Here is a 19,798-nt window from a genome sequence, read left to right as displayed (position 1 = left end):
TTTATCTAATTGCCTCGTGGTAGAATTTTTTTTAAATACCTCATTTCCATTGTCGTTTCCTTCAAACACACAAATAACTAAAACGCCGCAAATAATGTCTTTAAGCCGTCACGGCATAATGAGCTTGTTTCAAATTATGCGGGAAAGCACTATACATTGAGAACAGCTACGATTATCATATTTGAAAATTATACCGTTATTCATCCAAATTACACTTGCTCTCAAAACAAGTCATGTGAAATGTAGTTATGAAAATGTGCAGAGTGAATTTAATAATCTATTAATCAACAAATTGCCCCTTTAGTGGTAAAATGCCTTTTGTGTGTAGTTTATTACAACAATATGTTAGATGATAAACAAGTAGATTGTGCTTTAGTCTGTTTGTTCTTTCGTGTTTGTAAATTTTCATTAGACTATAGATTATTGAGACCGTACAGCTATTTTAATATTTTGAAGTGTTTTGACTTTTTATTTTTATTGTAAACAGATTACATTTGTGATTCTAACCCATGTTTAAACCAAGGGAATTGTCAGCCACTAGGCGACAGCTATCAGTGCGCATGTCTACTAGGCTACTCTGGTGTGAATTGTCAAAGTAAGTACTTAGTATTTAAATATTAGAAGCTTTGTAAAATCATATTATGCAGCACAACCTAAAATAACCTCGTCTTGTATTGATTGCTGTTACACGCGCACACAATTGTTTTTGACTTTCAGCGTTTCCTAACTTTCATTGTACACAGATTACATTTGTGGTCCTAACCCATGTTTAAACCAAGGGAATTGCCAGCCATTGGGTGACAGCTATCAGTGTGTATGTCCACTAGGCTACTCTGGAGTGAATTGTCAAAGTGAGTATATAAACATTAGGAGCTTTGTAAAATCATATACAGCACAAATTATCAAATACTAACCTCGTCCAATTTTATGGATTGCTGTAACAGGCGTACACGTTTAATGAATGGAGGCTAAAGCCATATTATAACATTCCATAGGAAATAGAATTTGTTGGTATAAAATGATAGTTTCACTGTCAGATATGTCCTCTTTTAATTTACATTGTACACAGATTACATTTGTGATCCTAACCCATGTCTAAACCAAGGGACTTGCCAACCACTAGGCGACAGCTATCAGTGCGCATGTCAACTGGGGTTCTCTGGAGTGAATTGCCAAAGTGAGTATTAAAAAAAATGTAGATATTTATATAGCGCTTTATGCCGTAAACAGCCTCAAAGCGCTTTTACATTTATTCCGCCGTTATTAGAATATGTCGGAACCACGTTTGCTGCCTACAAATGGCGCAGGGTTCATCAGTACAACGACTGTGACTACCCCTAACAGCTTCCCATTGCACCTGGGTGGGGTGAGGCAAGCGAGACAAAGCGCCTTGCCCAAGGGCGCAACACGGTGGCGGGACGGGGACTCGAACAAGCAAGCTCTCAGATTATGTTGTTTTGACATGATACCAATATCTCGGACTTGTAAAATAAAGTTAAAATAAACCAGACTAGTCAGGAATCGAGCCCGGTTCCTCTGCATTCTGTAGAGTGTCTTTTAACCACTATACTAGCGAGGATGAGTTTGACAGGGTTTTTTAATTTCATTTTTTTAATTGGTGGGTGAGAAATATTTTAAGTATCGGTACCGGATATGAACTCTTTACTTGTTCGCCTACACCTCTTGTTTCTATTCTAATTGCCTTCAAACACACCAATAACGAAAACGGCGCAAATAATGTCTTTAAACCGTCACGCCGTACGTAGTGAATCTTGATGAAATTATGTGGGAAAGCACTATGGAATAAGAACAGCTTATCATTTGAACTCATACCGTTATTCAGGAGGGTCGGATGCGATATCGCCATTTTTGACATCACCATTGGATTAAGAAATAATCATGAAATCTTCAAAAACAATTATATTAAAATATGTGTTATGTGTTGCTCAAGTAAAATTACGTTTTTCTAAAACTGTTGGGATTAGACAAAGTACCCCACTGTACAAAAAATGCTGTAATCATGTTGTTTTTCAATTTGTAGCTATTTTGAACTAGTTTTCAGATAGCGCAAACTATTCTTTTCTGAAACCTCTAAGCTAGGCGAAGAATTTGCTTCAACTTTTACGAAAATTGGAGCAACCTGTTGTGAATCGATCGAATTAAATCATACAGCCATCAACAATGCAATGCAATAGATGCAACGTGCGACTCATGTCATTTTGCTGGACTGAAATAAGTCCATTACGCAAAGCAGTCCACAATTCAATTCTTCAAACTGTCTAGGACCTCCTACGAATAACTATAATTCTTAGTTTATTTCATTTCTACATCTTTCAGCATCTACTGTTACAACGCCTCCCGTAATTAGTGACTGTCCCAACGACATCCAAAAAGAAGCTCCAGCTGGAAGTACTTCAACATTAGTTGGATGGATAGAGCCAATAGTCACTGGTAATTTAGGTGTAGAACCAACACGTTTCAGAAACCGTGTTCCTGAGTCATCTTTCAATGTGGGATCAACTCTGGTTGTATACACATTCAGTAACCCGGCTGGAAATACAGCTTTATGCGCCTTTAATGTGGTTGTGTCCAGTAAGTTTTATTTCATGTTGACCTAATTAGCTCCCTTTATAGAACAAGCATCTCCCTATGAATTTTTGTAGTTGACGGATTTTAAAAATGGAATATTTTTAGCATAAAATCAACCCGGCTTTACATTTAATCACAAAGAGTTGTTGGTTTGTGTTTTAATGCCGTTGGATTGTGTTCATTATTACCTTGTGCAAAAATAAGCACAAAGCCCCTTTGTCCGTCTTTTTTTAGAAAAGTATTGTTTTGAGTTTTAGTCTAATTCTTAAACATTCTATTTATTATTAGAAGAGAAGTATTTTTATTATGCAGATATTGACAAATATTTTTTTTGATTATTAATGTATTTATAATGTTATCAATTTAGCACCTACAGATACAACCGCACCTGTGATTAGTAACTGTCCCAATGACATCCAAGTTGACGCTCCAGCTGGAAGTACCACATCAACAGTTGTATGGACCGAGCCTATAGCTACTGATGACTCTGGTGTAGAACCAACAAGTGTCAAGACCCGTGTTCCTGGGTCATCTTTCAACGTAGGATCAACTCTGGTTGTGTACGCATTTAGTGACCAGGCAGACAATACAGCTTTATGCACCTTTAATGTGGTTGTGTCTCGTAAGTTTCATTCCATATATTCAGGTACCATATGTTGACTTATTAAAGCCCTTTAAATAATAGCACCCCACCTGAATCTTGATACTGCGGGCCATGAAGTGTTTATCTGTATAATGTACCGAACATAACACTCCGCAATCAAATTGTTATACCTTATTACTTCCTGTTTTATTCATTGCCAATCTTATTTATTCATATTAATATCGATTTAGCATATACTGATAGAACACCACCTATGATTCTTGATTGTCCCGATGACGTCCAAGTCCAAGCTGAAGCTGGAAGTACCTCTATTGCAGTTCTATGGACAGAGCCTACAGCTACAGATGACTCTGGTATATTACCAACACGTATCAGGACCCACTCACCGGGTGCATCTTTCAACGCGGGTTCAATTCCGATTAGATACACATTCACTGACCCGGCTGGCAATACAGCTTCATGCACCTTCAATATAGTTGTGTCAAGTAAGTTCAATTTTATGTTGTGGTACAGTTTCTTACCACATTTGTGCCAAATTCACCGTAGAAGTACGTATAGTAACGTAACAGGATTAATTATCATAGCGATAGGTGAAAACAATTTTGGAATGTATTACCATGCACTATCTATATAATAACTGTATACAGTTATTACTTGCCTACTGTTCTCCAAAGAGGTACTTGATTGGTATAACAGACATCTATAATAGACCGTCTCATCTCCAAGATGATATCAGCATCCTGACTGGTGACTTCATCAAGAGAAGGCTAGCAAATCTGCAGCAGATGATGGATGCAATGCTGCTTTAATATTACTGTTTCACACCTGACCTCACCCACTCTGTGTCAGGGGTCACATGTAAACTTGGTCACTGCCTGGACCTCATCATCTCTGATGCTCCAAATCTTTTCACATCAGCTGTTATTGATCACAACATTGGAACAGCAGATCGCTACCTTGTGAAAGCAATACTAGAAGCCTGATGAGGCAAGTCTGAGGTTCCAGATAGGCTACATGTAACAATGAATAAGCTTAATGCTTTATTCTGTCGGTCCGTGTCACGTCACTTCCGGTTGATGATGTTCGAGTGAAAACAAGTCCCTGATTCGATTTTTGTTGATGATTTCTGTCATTGGTGTTATGTAAATTTCGATCACAAATAGTCAGTGGAATCAAACAACCGTTTCTAAGTCTTAAGAGTGAAAGAAACTTACTTGATTTACCGTTTATATACTGACAAATTTAAAATTAAATTCCATGGTCGAGTGTCGTTTTTTTCCGAAGTTGAATGCCACTCCAGCAACATCGCTATGTAGCCTCCTTCACAGCCGGTTTCTGTTGTTCACAACAAACCGTGCGCCACATGCAGTTTGGGCCCGAGACTAGAGATAGCCCGGATGTTCGACCGACAGAATAGCATTTTCAGTAAAAAGGTTTATGCAATATGGTTCTTGAGCTGATGGGCTGTAGGGTTGTAGAACTACCTGTTGGACCGTTTTCCTATAGGCCATCCTAAATTTGCAAGTATCCGGCGAGAAACGGATTAATACAGGAGTTCCACAGTGATTCAAATCATAAACGTAGGTAAAGAAAAATGGTTTAATTTCAGCTGATAATTTATTTGCTCTGAAATTGTGAACTAATTGGTAGTATTTTGTTTTTACTCCTAAAACAAACGTTTGTAGTAGTTGACGTCTGTGATGGCACTTCTTGCTTGAATGACGGTATATGCCAAGGTGTTACTGGAATTGCAACATGTTTTTGTAGTAACGGATACTTTGGTGATAGATGTCAATGTAAGTGTTATGTATTTGTCTTATTTTGGTTGTGAACAATATATGCATCGATTTCAACTTTTTTAATTAACAGTAAATAATGTCGGAAAATGGTAAGAGATGAAATCAGAACTCGACCGGTTCTGGGCGGTTCCGTCCGGTTGGAGCAGGTTTCTATTGTGCTAAAAATGGAACGCGGTTCAACCACCGGTAACCGCTGGTCAACCGGTGGTCGAGTTTTGATTTCATCCCTAAGAGCGTGACGCATGTTAACATTTCAGCTCATCCTTGTATCCTCAGTCCATGACTTTTCCAGATGAAAGAACCAGTTTTATGAGATAAAGGGAGCAAACAATTGCAAATGTACCGACACTTTTGGAAATGGTGTCCTCCCAACCTTTCAAACCGTCCCGCTGATCCGCTCTTTATAATTGCTTTACAGGGAAAAAACAATTGCAATTTTCAGGCTATATTGAGCTAAATTAAAGTAAATTCACCAATCAGGGACTCGGGTCAAGTCGAAGATGAGACTTGAATATGTGATTTTTTAATTATTTGATTTGTTTATGTTTGTTAATTTTCATTGTAAACAGATTACGTTTGTGATCCTAACCCGTGTTTAAACCAAGGGACTTGCCAGCCATTGGGTGACAGCTATCAGTGTGTATGTCCACCAGGCTACTCTGGAATGGATTGTCAAAGTAAGTATTAAACAAAGTGATCACTTTGACAAAGTCATTAGTGACTTATGACAAAATCATTAGTGATTTGCACCTAAATAATAATCAAAGTTCGATGTGCTGGTCTTGCTGGACTAAGGACTTGCCAACCATCTGGACAGCTATATGTACGCATGTCAACCAGGCTACTCTAGAATGGATTGTCAAAGTAAGTATATTAAACAAAGGGATTATTAGCGATTTGTCCCAAAAGATATCAAAGTATATGCATTCTTGGAACAAGCATAGATGTGCTGGCCCAAAAATGACAAACTGTAAAACAATAAGATAAATACAAATCTGATATCAAAGGTATGTATCGCTTGAGTGAGGCTATCCAATCTGGTATAACCATGGTTAACCTACGTATGCTATAGTAGAAGACTGTTAGATTGCGTCTGACAACACCTGTCAAACACACTCAGAAACGATTTTTTTTCGTAATGATCAGAATTTCTTAACGCATCGGTAAAACAGCGTGCCCTATGGTCAATTTTACACCTTCAAACATACAAACCGCCTCAAAAACTTTTTTCCTGAAGGCACCATGTCAACAATGCCTAGAAAGTTGCTTTTTGCTTGTACGCGTATTTGTTGTTTTTTTCTTTTAGAGCTAAGATTTTTATTCCTTTTTCCGTTTGCTCCTGAGACAAACCTTTTTGGTCTAATAGTATAACTCGGTAGATTCAGCGCAAAGGACGGCGGAAGCGGTGGGGTTAGGTTTGTTTGTTAGCGTTTTGTGCGTTTAGGCACCCCGCTATAATCTCCTTTTTAGGTGTATTGCATTTCAATATCTAAAGTCTTGCAACTTTTTGAAATTATTGTTTCATCTCGACCACAATGTGTCAAAAATGCGAATTGAATCTATGGGACCATTCTCCGATAAAGTGTTCATGTTTGGTCTCAGGAATGACAAAATGCCAACCACGAAGAATTCATGTAATATAACTATGTAGCCTGCTTGATCTATTACCTATGAGAACATTTATCTAGCCAATATTTTCACAGATTGTTATCCATTAGAAATATGGTAACGTATCTGTGAAAAATATTGGCGACATAGTCTCAAAGACCTGTTGGAAAAATTTAATAACCTGTGTTGTGATGTTTTATACTTTATAGGGCATGATACCAGCTAATGAAAAGTACCTATAATCCATTATATGCGAGCATGTTTCGCGAGGGACACATTATACGGAACGCACCTTGGCTGGCGACATGGAGGAAAACAATGGATATGCATAATCAGCTTTATTGTTTTATACTTTCTAGGCATGTTACAACCTCTAGCCCCACACATTTTAGACAACTCCTAAGTATAAGTTATATTAATAAAAGTTATTTCTTTCTGACGAAACAAGTCTGAATACGACTTGAAACTATGGGCGACACAGATTTGGCATTTTGAACACTTTATCGGAGAATGTGCCTATGATGTGTTTTGTTTCATTGGAATAGTTCTGTGTTTGCTCATTTTCATTATAAACAGATTATATTTGTGAACCCAATCCATGTTTAAACCAAGGAATTTGTCAACCATCAGGTAACAGCTATCAGTGTGTATGTCAACTAGGCTACTCTGGAGTGAATTGCCAAAGTGAGTAAATCCTAATAAGGTCACGGGGCAGCTGTTATTGTATGTTCCAGCTACGGTGACACCTAGTGACGTCAGAGGTGTCATCAAAGGAATAGATAATAACCGCGAATTTTAAAAAAAATAAACAACTATAAAGAATAAAACAATGTTACAGCCCCAGTGAGACTATAACAAGAAATATTAAAACATTCTTTGTTTTGGTTTGTTTGAATTCAGGATGGATCCTGAAAGCTGACCACGCAAATATCTCAAAGTTGACGAACACAAAATGTATATTAATGATTTCCATTTTCAAAGGATTTGTGTTCAAAATAAACTAAATTTACAAATATTCTTCTTACGTTTTTCCCTAATATAGAATTAATTTATCAGATATTCATTCCAGGTAAAGCAAGGTGACAAAACCTTTATAGGCGAAGTCCAATACCTAAAGACCCAGAAATGCACGGTGGCCTAATGGTTAGGGCGTGAGCCTCATAATCGAAAGGTTGCGGGTTCGAACCCCACCATGGTCATTGTGTTGCGTCCTTGGGCAATATAGCTTAATTCCCAATTGCTACACTCCACCCATGTGTAAAATGGGGAGCTGCTGGAGTTAATCACAATCTAAGTCGCTAATAGTACCTGCGCATCAGTTGCGGACTTGGTGAAGCGGAAATAATTCTGAAGTATACTAATGGCAGCGGAATAATTGGTGAAGTGTGCTGATGTATAACTAGGCCATGCTTAAATGAGGCGCACGGAAATAAATCACCCCCATTAAATATATACTAGGCGAATCTGCCGTATAAAGCTGAATTGATACTCCATCGCTGAGCGACGACCGATTGGTTATTGACCAATGAGGTTGCGCGCTCTTCCCAACGCAACCAAAAGCGATCTACCTCATTGGCTAAAAAAACCAATTGAATTCAGCTAAATCGTACTCACCTTTCCACTAAGAACCCCATGGGATTTTATATTGAATGGCCCGTTGTTATTGTAAGTTGTGCTTTGTCCACAGGTTTCCTGTGTGATCCCAACCCTTGCGCAAACCAAGGTGTTTGCCAGCCTGTTACTCATGGCTATTTTCAGTGTACCAGGTCTTCTGGCGAAGGTAAGCATGTCTAACTTACGTAGCTGCAATTTAAGGCCCCGATGAGAGTATACCCAAGGAGCACCGACTCAAAATTGCCCTGTGTGTAATGCTATATGGAATATCCGCCATTTTGTCTTGTAACTTATGGAGGACAAATAGCGTACCTCCAGCATTTTTCGGCAAGACTCCGAAACCGGAAGATTGTTTTGTTTTTAAAGAGATCGCTTGAAGGGCTCAATAGGAAAGGGGCGTTGATATAGATAATAACTAGATGGCAGTCACAACTTGGATTTGGACGAGCAGATGACGAACATTTGCACTTTTTTTTCCATCACTGTTATATTGTAAAGTATCATAATGTTGTGGTGTTAGTTCAATATGGTAGGAAAATATCCGGACTGAATTTTTACTCGCAAGAGTGACAATTCTTCCCAGCTCTTGTAGCAAGTTTTATTATTCACAGACCATTTTACCTTTTGAGGTCACTTAGTAGACTTTCTTATCAGGCGGGTGTTTTTTTCATCCTAACTAAAGTTCTCCCTGTTGAACATGTTGAAAAGTAACTTCGACATAAGCGGTGCTGCCATCGTGTTTTGTGGCGGTTACCGGGGTTTTTTTCTGACCACGTGGTTGAGCGGTGCCGAAATTGTCATTGAGTGCTCCTTCCCCATGTTCTTAAGTAGCTATAAGGGGCAATCTATTTTTATAGGGGTAGCCCACCGTGACGATGGTAGTCAGTAGACAATATAATTGTGTCCTAAATAAGTCAGAGCCAACCCTAGTAAAAGCTTGACAGATTATATAGTTATAGAATAAATGAAACGAATGAATAAAAATGTAACTTTATAGAGTATTACCTATGATGAAATGAATGCCAATTTACCATGAGCATTATATCATCTTGCGGTTTTGTTATAACACAGTAAATGATCCTTGCATATTGTTGCATTTAGGTGATATGACGCCACCAGTGATATCCCCAATTCCTGATATCAGGCTGACTACATCTTGTGATACACAGTGTGTACGCGTCGCTTTTGTTGAACCTACTGCTACCGATGACTCAGGAACAGCAGCCCTACTTAGCAGAAGCCATGCTCCCGAACATTGTTTTGTAATCGGAACCACCACAGTAAATTACGAGTATGGGGATTCGTCTGGCAACACGGCTTCCTTTTCTTTTAACGTCATCATTGTTGGAAGTATGTTTTTTTCTTTCGTTATTTCTGTAATTTTCTGGAAAAGGGGTAACTCTGAACTCTGGAATAGTGGTCTGTACCACCCTGGGGTACCACCCTAATCTCTTAATCTTAGCCGCAAAACCTCAGGCTACTTCTTATCCTAATTCTATATAAATATAGAAAGAAAACAGAGAGCGTACCACCAGTCAAAGTCCACGTGTATTATATGATGTAAGTTCTCGCATATTCATGAGGGCCAATTGTTCGATCGTGCCGTGTCTAACAGTCACGCCAGCGCTGCGTGCCTTCGCGTATACGCGTTAGAGCGTTGCGTGCTTTCGCGATTACGCAATAGACCGTAAAAATACGCGGTAATTGCGTAGCAGTCTCGCCTGTCGCATTTCATGGAACAATCGGCCCTCATTATCGGACGATGCGGAGACTTTGACTGGTGGTGGTACGCTCTCTGTTTTCTTTCTCCTCTGTGATATTAACTTAGCCTAATCCTATGGCGGCAGCAGATCCAAGCAGCAGATATTCTAAAAATATTGCCGCAAAAGGTTACAAATCGTAATGGTATAATTTAATCACCATGCAATTATTGCCGTATATATTTTCAAGCAAATTATAAAAAGTTAAAATTCCTTTTACGGCACTGTTCAAAGCTGTATAGATTACGGTAATAACGACCGGTAAGAGCAGTGGTGTAGCCAGGATTTTTCAAGGGGAGGGCAAGGAAATATCACGGCGGCCACCGCGGCGGCCAGCATCTCACAGGGGGCGCTAGAGGGAAAAGATGTTCCAGAGGGGCAGTCCCCCCCTTGACACCCCACCCCTTGTATTGCTAATCCACCTTGTAAGAGCCCATTGTCAAGGAGCAGGCCAATGACAAATTACTGCCATCAACTGCAGACGGCCTGACGATGCATCCAGGATAAGGTGCGATACCGTAGCCTCTCAAATACGTGAGTCCAGTTGAATGGTTTTAAGAATATAATTTTATATCTACTACTTGATAACTCAAAATATTCACAACTTTAACAAAGACAATATTTTTTCTCTTTAATGTGATAGCGGGGCCATCGATTTGCGCTGAAGGTACCACCGTAAAGAGAATAATCTGTCCTGGCAAAGATGGTACAACTACTGCAACGGTTTTCTTCATGGAACCAAGGACCTTGGACACATGCAGCCGGGCATCATTGGTGAGCAGATCACACGTTCCTGGTGACACGTTTTCTGTGGGAACGACACAGGTTACATACACTTTCAGAGACGGTACTGGAAATATCCTTGATTGCGGTTTTAATGTTACTGTGTTTGAAAGTAAGTCGAAAGTAATGTGAAGTCGGTATCATTGTTTTATTCAAAAATCCCAGAAAACAAAAAGCGTATTTCCCGAATATAATTATTTTCTTGGATTGCGTCTGAGACTAATCGTCGCAAAATACAAGCACAGGTTTTCAATCACAAACCAAGAATTTAAAGAAATCTTTTTCATCGGTTACATTCGAATTCGTCCTATAGGCCTATTTCTTTCAGTGGCGTAACTTTGGGTGAGAGTGCCGGGGTTGAAAGTGGATCGGGTGCCCCTGACCAAGGATATGTGCATGGTGCAGAGCAAATCAGTTTTGGTATTGAAAGCAATATACCCAATAACTTACAAATGGTATTTTAGATCAAATTTATTTTATGTTTTTGTGTAGTATATACAGGGATGAAAATAACTAGTTGGCCTACCATAATTATTACCTAATATCTTAATTGACCTGTGTGCCCCTTAGCCCGGGTGCTGGGGCGCCCACCCAGAGCGCATAGGATATATGCCACTGATTTCTTTCAATAAAATCAGCGCATCCTACGTACAGGGTGTCCTAAAAAGATTACAATGTTTAAAATGAACTGCATTTTGCGATGGTACAATAAAACAATGTCATTTTTTAGACATTGTTTACTATTAAACGCTTCTTGTAACGTCCAGAAAATGGCATGCCCCGGTTGGTATGCCAAAATTATTGATCCACCCTCATGTAAAAAGTTGTTTCCAGTTGACCCCCATTGCACATATCTATTGAACAGCTCTTGCGTCTTTTTATTCGTTTAGTTTGCGAAGACCCTCCTAATGATGTAATACTGACTCCAGAACAGGTAATTATTTATGTGCTTTTACTCCATAAGCGTGTTTCTACGGATGTGTTTCTACATAGCTTGTACGAAGAGATAATCATCCTGTTATTATAATACAATATTATAAGAGAGAAACACGCTGCTTGTATAATATTATTAGGTGTGTTTAGACGGCAGCTTAACTTTCGAACATTTAAATTAGGCCTACTCTACTTGCATAGGACTTGAACTGGGCTCAAAAAGAAACTTATAATTTTTCACAAGGTCATATTTAAAAATCTTTTCCATAAAAATGAACCAAAATTACACACACTACTCTACTTCAATACTTCAATACTATACTCTAAACACATGTAGTAACCAAGCAGTTGTCCAACTGATACAACAGCAAAATGCACTGACACTGAACAGCTTCCTGGACCACATTCACAGGCGAATAATTGGTACCCAGCAAAAGAAATCTGTCAGAATGCGTACAAGATCATTACACAGGTGATAATTTCCCAAGAGTAAGTGGAATAGTGTGGAACGGGGCTGCTTTTGCTTTTCACACACTTTCCTCAAGACACAGGTCTTGTTCCACACTATTCCACATTACTCACATATTTCTTGTGTTGGTGCCAATTATTGGGCTGTGAATGTGGTCCAGTAAGCTGTTCCAGGTCAGTGCATTTTGCAGTTGTGTCAATTGGACAACTGTTTGCTTACTGACCAGTGTTTAGAGTAGAGTATTGAAGTAATCATGTGTGCAATTTTGATTCATATTCATGGACAGAATTTTAAGATGACCTTGTGACAAATTATTAGTCTCTTTTTGAGCCCAGTTTACTCGTAAGCCAGCTCACAAGTAAGCGTGTCACCTTCACTTGTAAATTATGCACAATTACAATAGTATTGGATCTTCCAGATCATGCTCACTTGCAAGTTACTTTTGACAGTTGACTCCAAGTTGACTTTATTTGCGACCGTCTGACAAAGCCTATTATCTCTTTATCTTATATAGATAAATATAACTCAAGTGAACTATAATAATTTGATGGAGGAGATGGGTGGGACTCTACAACCTGAAATGTTCCGTCTTGAAAGGTTTTACAATAGAACGGTGGTCCCGACGCTAACAGAAGAACAAGAAAACCAGATTCTACGACAGTAAGAATACAGGCTGTATCAAAATGATTTTTTACCTACCAAGCCCACTTCTTCTATGTAACATTGGATCCTCTATAGAAATGACCAGGATTTATAGTTTGATGACTTTTTACAGCCTCATCTATAAATAGGGTTGCTCGATCCTATGTTGCATTTTTATCTGTTAGTCTTGTCCGTAACCACTGGATTGCTGGAAACTGATGGGTACCAATCATTATGATACAACATAAGCTGCACATGTAACTTATACTCCCTCTGTTGCAGACTTTACCTAAATCTTCCACAGGGGTAGTATAGATTTTAAATGGAATAGCCCAATACGTGCAACAAGCCTAATACACCCAACGTTGTAGGTATTTGGCTGCGATTGCCTTTGTTGGAAGAAACCGGCAACATTTTGACATAGCAGCCAATACACCAAAATTTGAGTCAAGAAAATGGTTTCTATTGGCATCCCTCCCTTTTTGTGTAAAGTACCTAAGCTTGGGTTTTTGGCGCCCTCTACGGAGGCGCCAAAATATAGGCATGACTTTGTGAAAAGCTTCTAATTTCACTCTTGCTAGATTGACTTCGCAATTGTTTTGCTAAAATTATGCCCAGCTCAGAAATAAAACCACAATTTGCTTGGATTTTATTTTATTATTGTTTTCTGATATGCACAGGATAAAATGGTGAGCGTATATTCTTTGTTTAAAATACAAAATTAGGATTTATAAAACACCAAATAAATCCTGACCTTTGTATGGGTTCAACCAGTTTACCGTGTGCCTTAGAACCCGATAGACGGTGACATTTGACCATACACTAGGATCCACAACATGCTCATCTATCATGGGAACAGTTCTTAAGCCCTAATATATTTGTACTTTCATCCTTTGAAAATTTGGGTACACAAACTCATACTCTGCAACTTGAGGTCAAATTTTGCACTATGATTATGTAATTGAGGTTATTGGACTATGTCATTGGGATGAGACTCTTGTGGTCCATAGTGATAAGATCAATTAACGAGGTCTTAAACTGATGGCTTTTGTTTGCTAATTACCATAGAATCTATATAGCGGTTATTGCCAAAGTTGCAATATGGTGGCACAATTGGGCGGCAAACTGGATCATGGAGGTAGTACTACAACTCTGGCGGAAATTCGTTGCCACACCAGGGCCACACCAGTACGTTCTGGTGTTAAAAGCACGCAATCGAAGCTAAATATGTGATAGTTCCGTATTATTTTGTATAATAGTTGCAAATGCACATTCAGATTACACTTGCCCTTCCCCACCCCCATTTTCCAATGTTGGGAGACTGTAATGTAGAAATGATGACGATTTTGTCCAAATCAACATTGCAATAGGGGAGCGGGGAAGGATGTTGGCCAATTAACGTTCAGGTGTGGCAACATCTTTCGCCAAGGTTGTAGCTACTACCTCCATGATTGGATTAAGTAAATAACTAAATCCTGTTATCTACCCAGCAATGTTTGCTTATCTTAATAACTGTAACAAACTGTAGTGTACTATACAGAAAAGGCAAACAGAATTTTTAGAGTTTTAAATTAGAGAGTTGACAGGAAGTTGTTAAATTGTTATGGATATGATTGGTGTAAGGGCGAAAATGTTGAATGTCAGATCAAAGTCATCCGAGGTGAATTAAGTAATGTCAATCACAAATTGTTACAGGTCATTTGAGGTGGACTAAGTTTATATTTGGATTGTCAGAACACCTTCCCCAATCAGACACACATTTCTCTTGCATTTGATCATCTTCTACTCTTCCCTAAAAAAATCATTATAATACCTTTTTTAAAGGAATTTTTATTACATACATACATATAAGAGCTTTTTCAGTACCAAACCCTGTTTGCAGGGAACGTGTTTCATAAGGTTTCGCTGGGATTGTACGCATTGGGTTGCTTCACATATCCCTTCTGAACCTTGATTTCACCTTCTCTTTAATAAAATCATCAGGACTGTTCAAATAATTGTATACTTTATCATATATTAGTCCAAACTATAACACACTTAGGTACAACATCTTTTTTGGTCCTATTGCGCTATTGGTGACTGAAGAGGTACCGATGGCACTTTTATCGTACTCTGAACATTTGTACAGTGCATTCGTTTTTATTTGGATGAAAAACAATAACACTATGCAACTGTTATTATATCTCCATGGAGTGATGTTAAGAGTCATCGGTAACTATACCGGGCACCGATAGTTCTATAGGACCAAATAGGATGTGGTGCCTTACGTGCGTGTTTTCGGTAACCACCAGTTATCTTTCTCGATACTACTGTTTATGAAATGACCGTTGAACACGGCGACCTGTTGATAGAGAAATCATTATTCTGATATATCGTCAGCCTGCTACCACTAGTAGAAAATGTATAATGAGAATCCTTTTAAAGCGATGAGAATTGGACAAAAGTATGAGAATTTAAAATGTTCTCATCCAAATGAATGATAAATGTTAATTCATGTGTCAACCACCTGTCACATTGTTTTACATGAGGAATTTAAGTTTCAATCGTCATCCTTGCGTGCTATATATAACTACAATGAGTATAATTTGCCGGGAAGCTTCCATAGTTTGATGACTCTCCCCGCTCCCCTTATTCAATGTTGTATAACAAACGCCGCATTGTTTTAATGTACTCTATGTTTGCCCCAACATTGATTGGTGGGGGGCGGGAGGAGGAGGGGATTCAAAAATTAAATAGGTTGGAAATTATACAAATAAAATATCCTATTGGAACTTCATATGAACGGCTTTATTGAACCGAGGGTGCGAAATATGCATAACATTATGCAGTTTATTAGGCGTAAGATAGCCAGCAGTACATAGAGTATCATGATGCCTACACTAGAAGAAGTTTTGGATGAGAAAACGGACATTTTGGTGAGAAACGGCCAAAATGGTTAGAATTTAATTTTCTCATTCTTTTGGATGAGAAAATAATAATGTTTATTTTGAGCTCAGCGGGAATTAGCAATTCTCACCAGTTTTAATAAGACAATAATGATTGACACACACACCAGGAAGTTTCTCATCCAAAAGAATGAGAAAATTTAAATTCTAACCATTTTGGCCGTTTCTCATCAAAATGTCCGTTTTCTCAACCAAAACTTCCTCTAGTGTATACAGACGAAATGTAAATTGTCAATATGAAGAAAAAAGAAGGATAGAAAGAAAGAAAGAAAGACCGAAAGAAAAAAAGAAAGAGAAAAAAAGAAAGAAATAAAGAAAGAAATAAAGAAAGAAAGAAACAAACAAACAAACAAACAAACAAAGGAAGAAAAAAGAAAAGAAAAAACAGAAAGAAAAGAAATGAAAGAGGAAAAAAGATATTTTACATGGATTCGAACTTCTGATCTTTGGGGTAAGAAACGAAGCATCTAACGACATGCCACTGGGAGAAGGTTACAATCACTCTTGATTTTAGCGTATTCATTGCTACTACATTGTGCTATTGATCTTCGATCGGAATGAATTCATTCATTAAAACTCATGTTTTGATCGTATACGGCATTTTATCTAAAATATATTTTGAATATACACGGTCACTTTACACACTTTTGTGTGCGATATGTTTATAGGTTATTATTCCTCCATTTAAGGCAAATTGCCACGGTCTACCATTTATATTAAATAAATATATATTACCTTTCAAGTTATATCATGTTGGTAGACCGTTATTGCGTCATTCTTGTTATACATATTATAAATAAATTAGCACGACTAACTACGGTTCTCCTGCAGTGTAGTGGATTCGGTACTGGGATTGTGATTAGGAGGTCTAGAGTTCGAATCTCATTGGCGACTTTTTTTTTTTTTTTTCATTTATCCCCTTTTGAAATTTCAGATAACACCTACGACGGCAGGTTGATCGATTTTTTTTTTTTTAAATTATAATTCATTATGAAATCCGTGCGATAAATTAACAATGTCTCGCTATACTGGTTATGGCTTACTTACATTTTATACACACCTATTTGGATACAAATAACGTAATGTATGTCTTTTGCATCAAAACAAAGTAATCATAATAATTTTGTATTAGAAAATGAAGCTCACATTAATTTCAGTGTCAAACAACCATTTGTGACAAGTTGTTAACAGGTTAATTAGTATTTCTCATTCATTTGGATGAGAAAGTTTTATAGAAATGAGAAGATTTTAAATTCTCATACTTTTGTCCAATTCTCATCGTTTTGAAAGAATTCTCATCCTAAATTTCCACCAGTGTACGCTAATTGCCTAAGTAATTTTTACATGTTTCCCATTTGCAATTTTGATTTTCTGAGTAATAAACCCATAATTAATCAAATTTCCAGCCTCATTTTTATTAACTTGTGGAATACATCTCTTTTGATGTAAAAATGACTTAGGCAATTAGCGTAGCAGGCTGACGATATATCAGAATAATATATCAAAATTATCAGGTTGTTGAACAGCAAAGATGACTATAACTGACGAGTTTATTTTTGTGTCTGGTGTAGTGCAGACTATAACATACTTCCGTGCATATAACGTTTCGATAACTACCAGCGATCTTTCTCGATGCTACTGTTGATGTGATGATCCTTGAACAGCATTGGTTAATCGCTGCTTGGCAGATGATTTCTCTATCAACAGGTCGCCGTGTTCAACGGTCATTTCATAAACAGTAGTATCGAGAAAGATAACTGGTGGTTACCGAAAACACGCACGTAATGCACCACATCCTATTTGGTCCTATAGAACTATCGGTGCCCGGTATAGTTACCGATGACTCTTAACATCACTCCATGGAGATATAATAACAGTTGCATAGTGTTATTGTTTTTCATCTAAATAAAAAACGAATGCACTGTACAAATGTTCAGAGTACGATAAAAAGTGCCATCGGTACCTGAAAGCCAGTGTAATGTTATCCACAGATACCCCGATCTTTTCGTGGATATCGATGAGATAGAACGTTTTGAAGAATCTTTTGTGAGACGACGCAGACGTCAGGCGGAGCAGGGAACGTCACGTGTGTGTCAAGTGCAATCACCAAAGGTGGTGAGGACGTCGTTAGTAACAACAAATGCTGCTAGAAAGAATTTAGCTCAAGTTGTCAAGGTATTAACCAAATTAAATTGTACAATGATGAGAACGAAGAGCAGAAAGACAATAATGATGATGATGATGATGATGCCGATTTTGATCCATTATGATGATTATGAATTGATATAATGAAGATGCGTGATGTATGATACTAATGATGACGATGATGATGATGATGAGATGATGATGATGATGATGATGATGATAATGATGAGTCAGTGATGCATCATAACTCGCTGTAGAAGTAACGTCATAATCGGATTAACTACCATAGCAATAAATAAATACAATTTTCGACTATATCGCCCTACACTACAAGCAGGTTGCACTCATCACCTGTGTATGTCTGTAATCATAGATTGAATACAATACCGTTCTTTTCATGATGATGATGATGATGATAATGATGAGTCAGTGATGCATCATAACTCGCTGTAGAAGTAACGTCATAATCGGATTAACTACCATAGCAATAAATAAATACAATTTTCGACTATATCGCCCTACACTACAAGCAGGTTGCACTCATCACCTGTGTATGTCTGTAATCATAGATTGAATACAATACCGTTCTTTTCAAAGATGCCAATCTTACAGGTGCAAGTGATAAACATGATATGGTACAATGCATAGGTACCGCGTGAACGTTGCAGTACAGGGCGATATAGTCAAAAGTTGTATTCATCTATTGCTTTGCTATGGTCGCCTTACGTCACTTTTACAGCGAACAATGATGATGGATGATGAAGATGATGATGAATAATGATGCTTGATGATGATGCATGATGTTGTTGATGGTGATGTTGATGATGATGATGATGATGATGATGATGATGATGATGATGATGATGATGATGATGATGATGATGGTAATGCTAATGACACGATTAATTTAATGTATGGTAATGTATACGTTAATAACTTCTAGTATTGCTCAAATAGTTGTTTTCGTTCTTCAAAGTTTTGCCTGTGTTTTATTTCCACAGCTCAACAAGCGCATTCAATGGACTTACAATGAGGAATGTACAAACACAAACCCCGATTCTATTAGATGTTTGGGTACATCAGCGGTATGCGGTAAAGTATCGCGTAGCACACCATCTTTAGTTTTTATCATTCCTGAAGGAGGTGGAGAGCCGACCATGTCCATTTCTAAAGCTGTCACGATCTACAGTTGTGTGCCTTTAATTTGATGAGTTCAAGAAAAATATTTGTCAACATTCGGATGGTGTACAGATTATTACTACATACACTTCGAAATCAATATTTTGTAGAATGTATTCAAAATGTATTCGGAATGTATATTCGGAATGTCTTCCGAATGCATTCGGAATGTCTTCCGAATGTCTTCGGAATGTATTCGGAATGTATTCAATAATAAGTTTTTGTGGTGAATGCATTCGACTAACTGGAAGAAAATTTTGAATACAAGAATGTAGTAATTTTTGAATACAATGACTGAATAATTCAATTTCCCTAGTATTCATATTTAAAAGTTCAATATGAGTGAAACTTACGAGATATTGATGACGTCATAAAACACATAGTTTCGTTTCTCGGCCGAACTCTTCCCTCCCTGCCAGAAACGAAATCTTGATTATTGAATTCTATATTGGTGTATATTTGAAAATGGTTATGCAATATTTTGTGTTAATGTTTATATTTGATTTTGATAAAACAAAATGAGAAAAATTATGCTTGAATATTGAGGTCGTTTTCAACAAAAATTTCACATTCGCGTTGCTATAAACATTGAATTGCGTCATCTGTTGACGGAATGAAAAAAGGTGTTTTTAGCGGGAAGTGTTAACATCCGTTTGATATAAAAACTTTTCTGATTAGATGAAGGGAATATTAGGGGTTTTGACAAAAACCAATCATACAGGGTGTCC

At 37.7% G+C, this 19,798-nt stretch overlaps 1 protein-coding gene across 1 annotated transcript in view; it reads left to right on the top strand.

Annotated features, from left to right (window-relative positions):
* LOC140140106 (hyalin-like) overlaps positions 1-19,798 on the top strand; it is a 26,575-nt gene extending 6,777 nt beyond the window's left edge. Inside the window, exons 7-22 of the mRNA XM_072161934.1 lie at positions 488-595; positions 744-851; positions 1,070-1,177; positions 2,338-2,592; positions 2,957-3,211; positions 3,424-3,678; positions 4,879-4,989; positions 5,562-5,669; positions 7,177-7,284; positions 8,288-8,380; positions 9,316-9,564; positions 10,618-10,869; positions 11,648-11,691; positions 12,674-12,819; positions 17,738-17,921; positions 18,893-19,798. Of these exons, the coding sequence (XP_072018035.1) occupies positions 488-595; positions 744-851; positions 1,070-1,177; positions 2,338-2,592; positions 2,957-3,211; positions 3,424-3,678; positions 4,879-4,989; positions 5,562-5,669; positions 7,177-7,284; positions 8,288-8,380; positions 9,316-9,564; positions 10,618-10,869; positions 11,648-11,691; positions 12,674-12,819; positions 17,738-17,921; positions 18,893-19,099 (2,591 nt within the window). The 3' untranslated portion in view covers positions 19,100-19,798. The remainder of the gene's footprint in view (positions 1-487; positions 596-743; positions 852-1,069; positions 1,178-2,337; positions 2,593-2,956; positions 3,212-3,423; positions 3,679-4,878; positions 4,990-5,561; positions 5,670-7,176; positions 7,285-8,287; positions 8,381-9,315; positions 9,565-10,617; positions 10,870-11,647; positions 11,692-12,673; positions 12,820-17,737; positions 17,922-18,892) is intronic.

The sequence above is a fragment of the Amphiura filiformis genome, chromosome 18, assembly GCF_039555335.1.
Source record: "Amphiura filiformis chromosome 18, Afil_fr2py, whole genome shotgun sequence".
Classification (NCBI taxonomy): domain Eukaryota; kingdom Metazoa; phylum Echinodermata; class Ophiuroidea; order Amphilepidida; family Amphiuridae; genus Amphiura; species Amphiura filiformis.
Note: the sequence above shows the minus strand (reverse complement) of the source record. Positions and strands in the feature narration are given on the sequence as shown.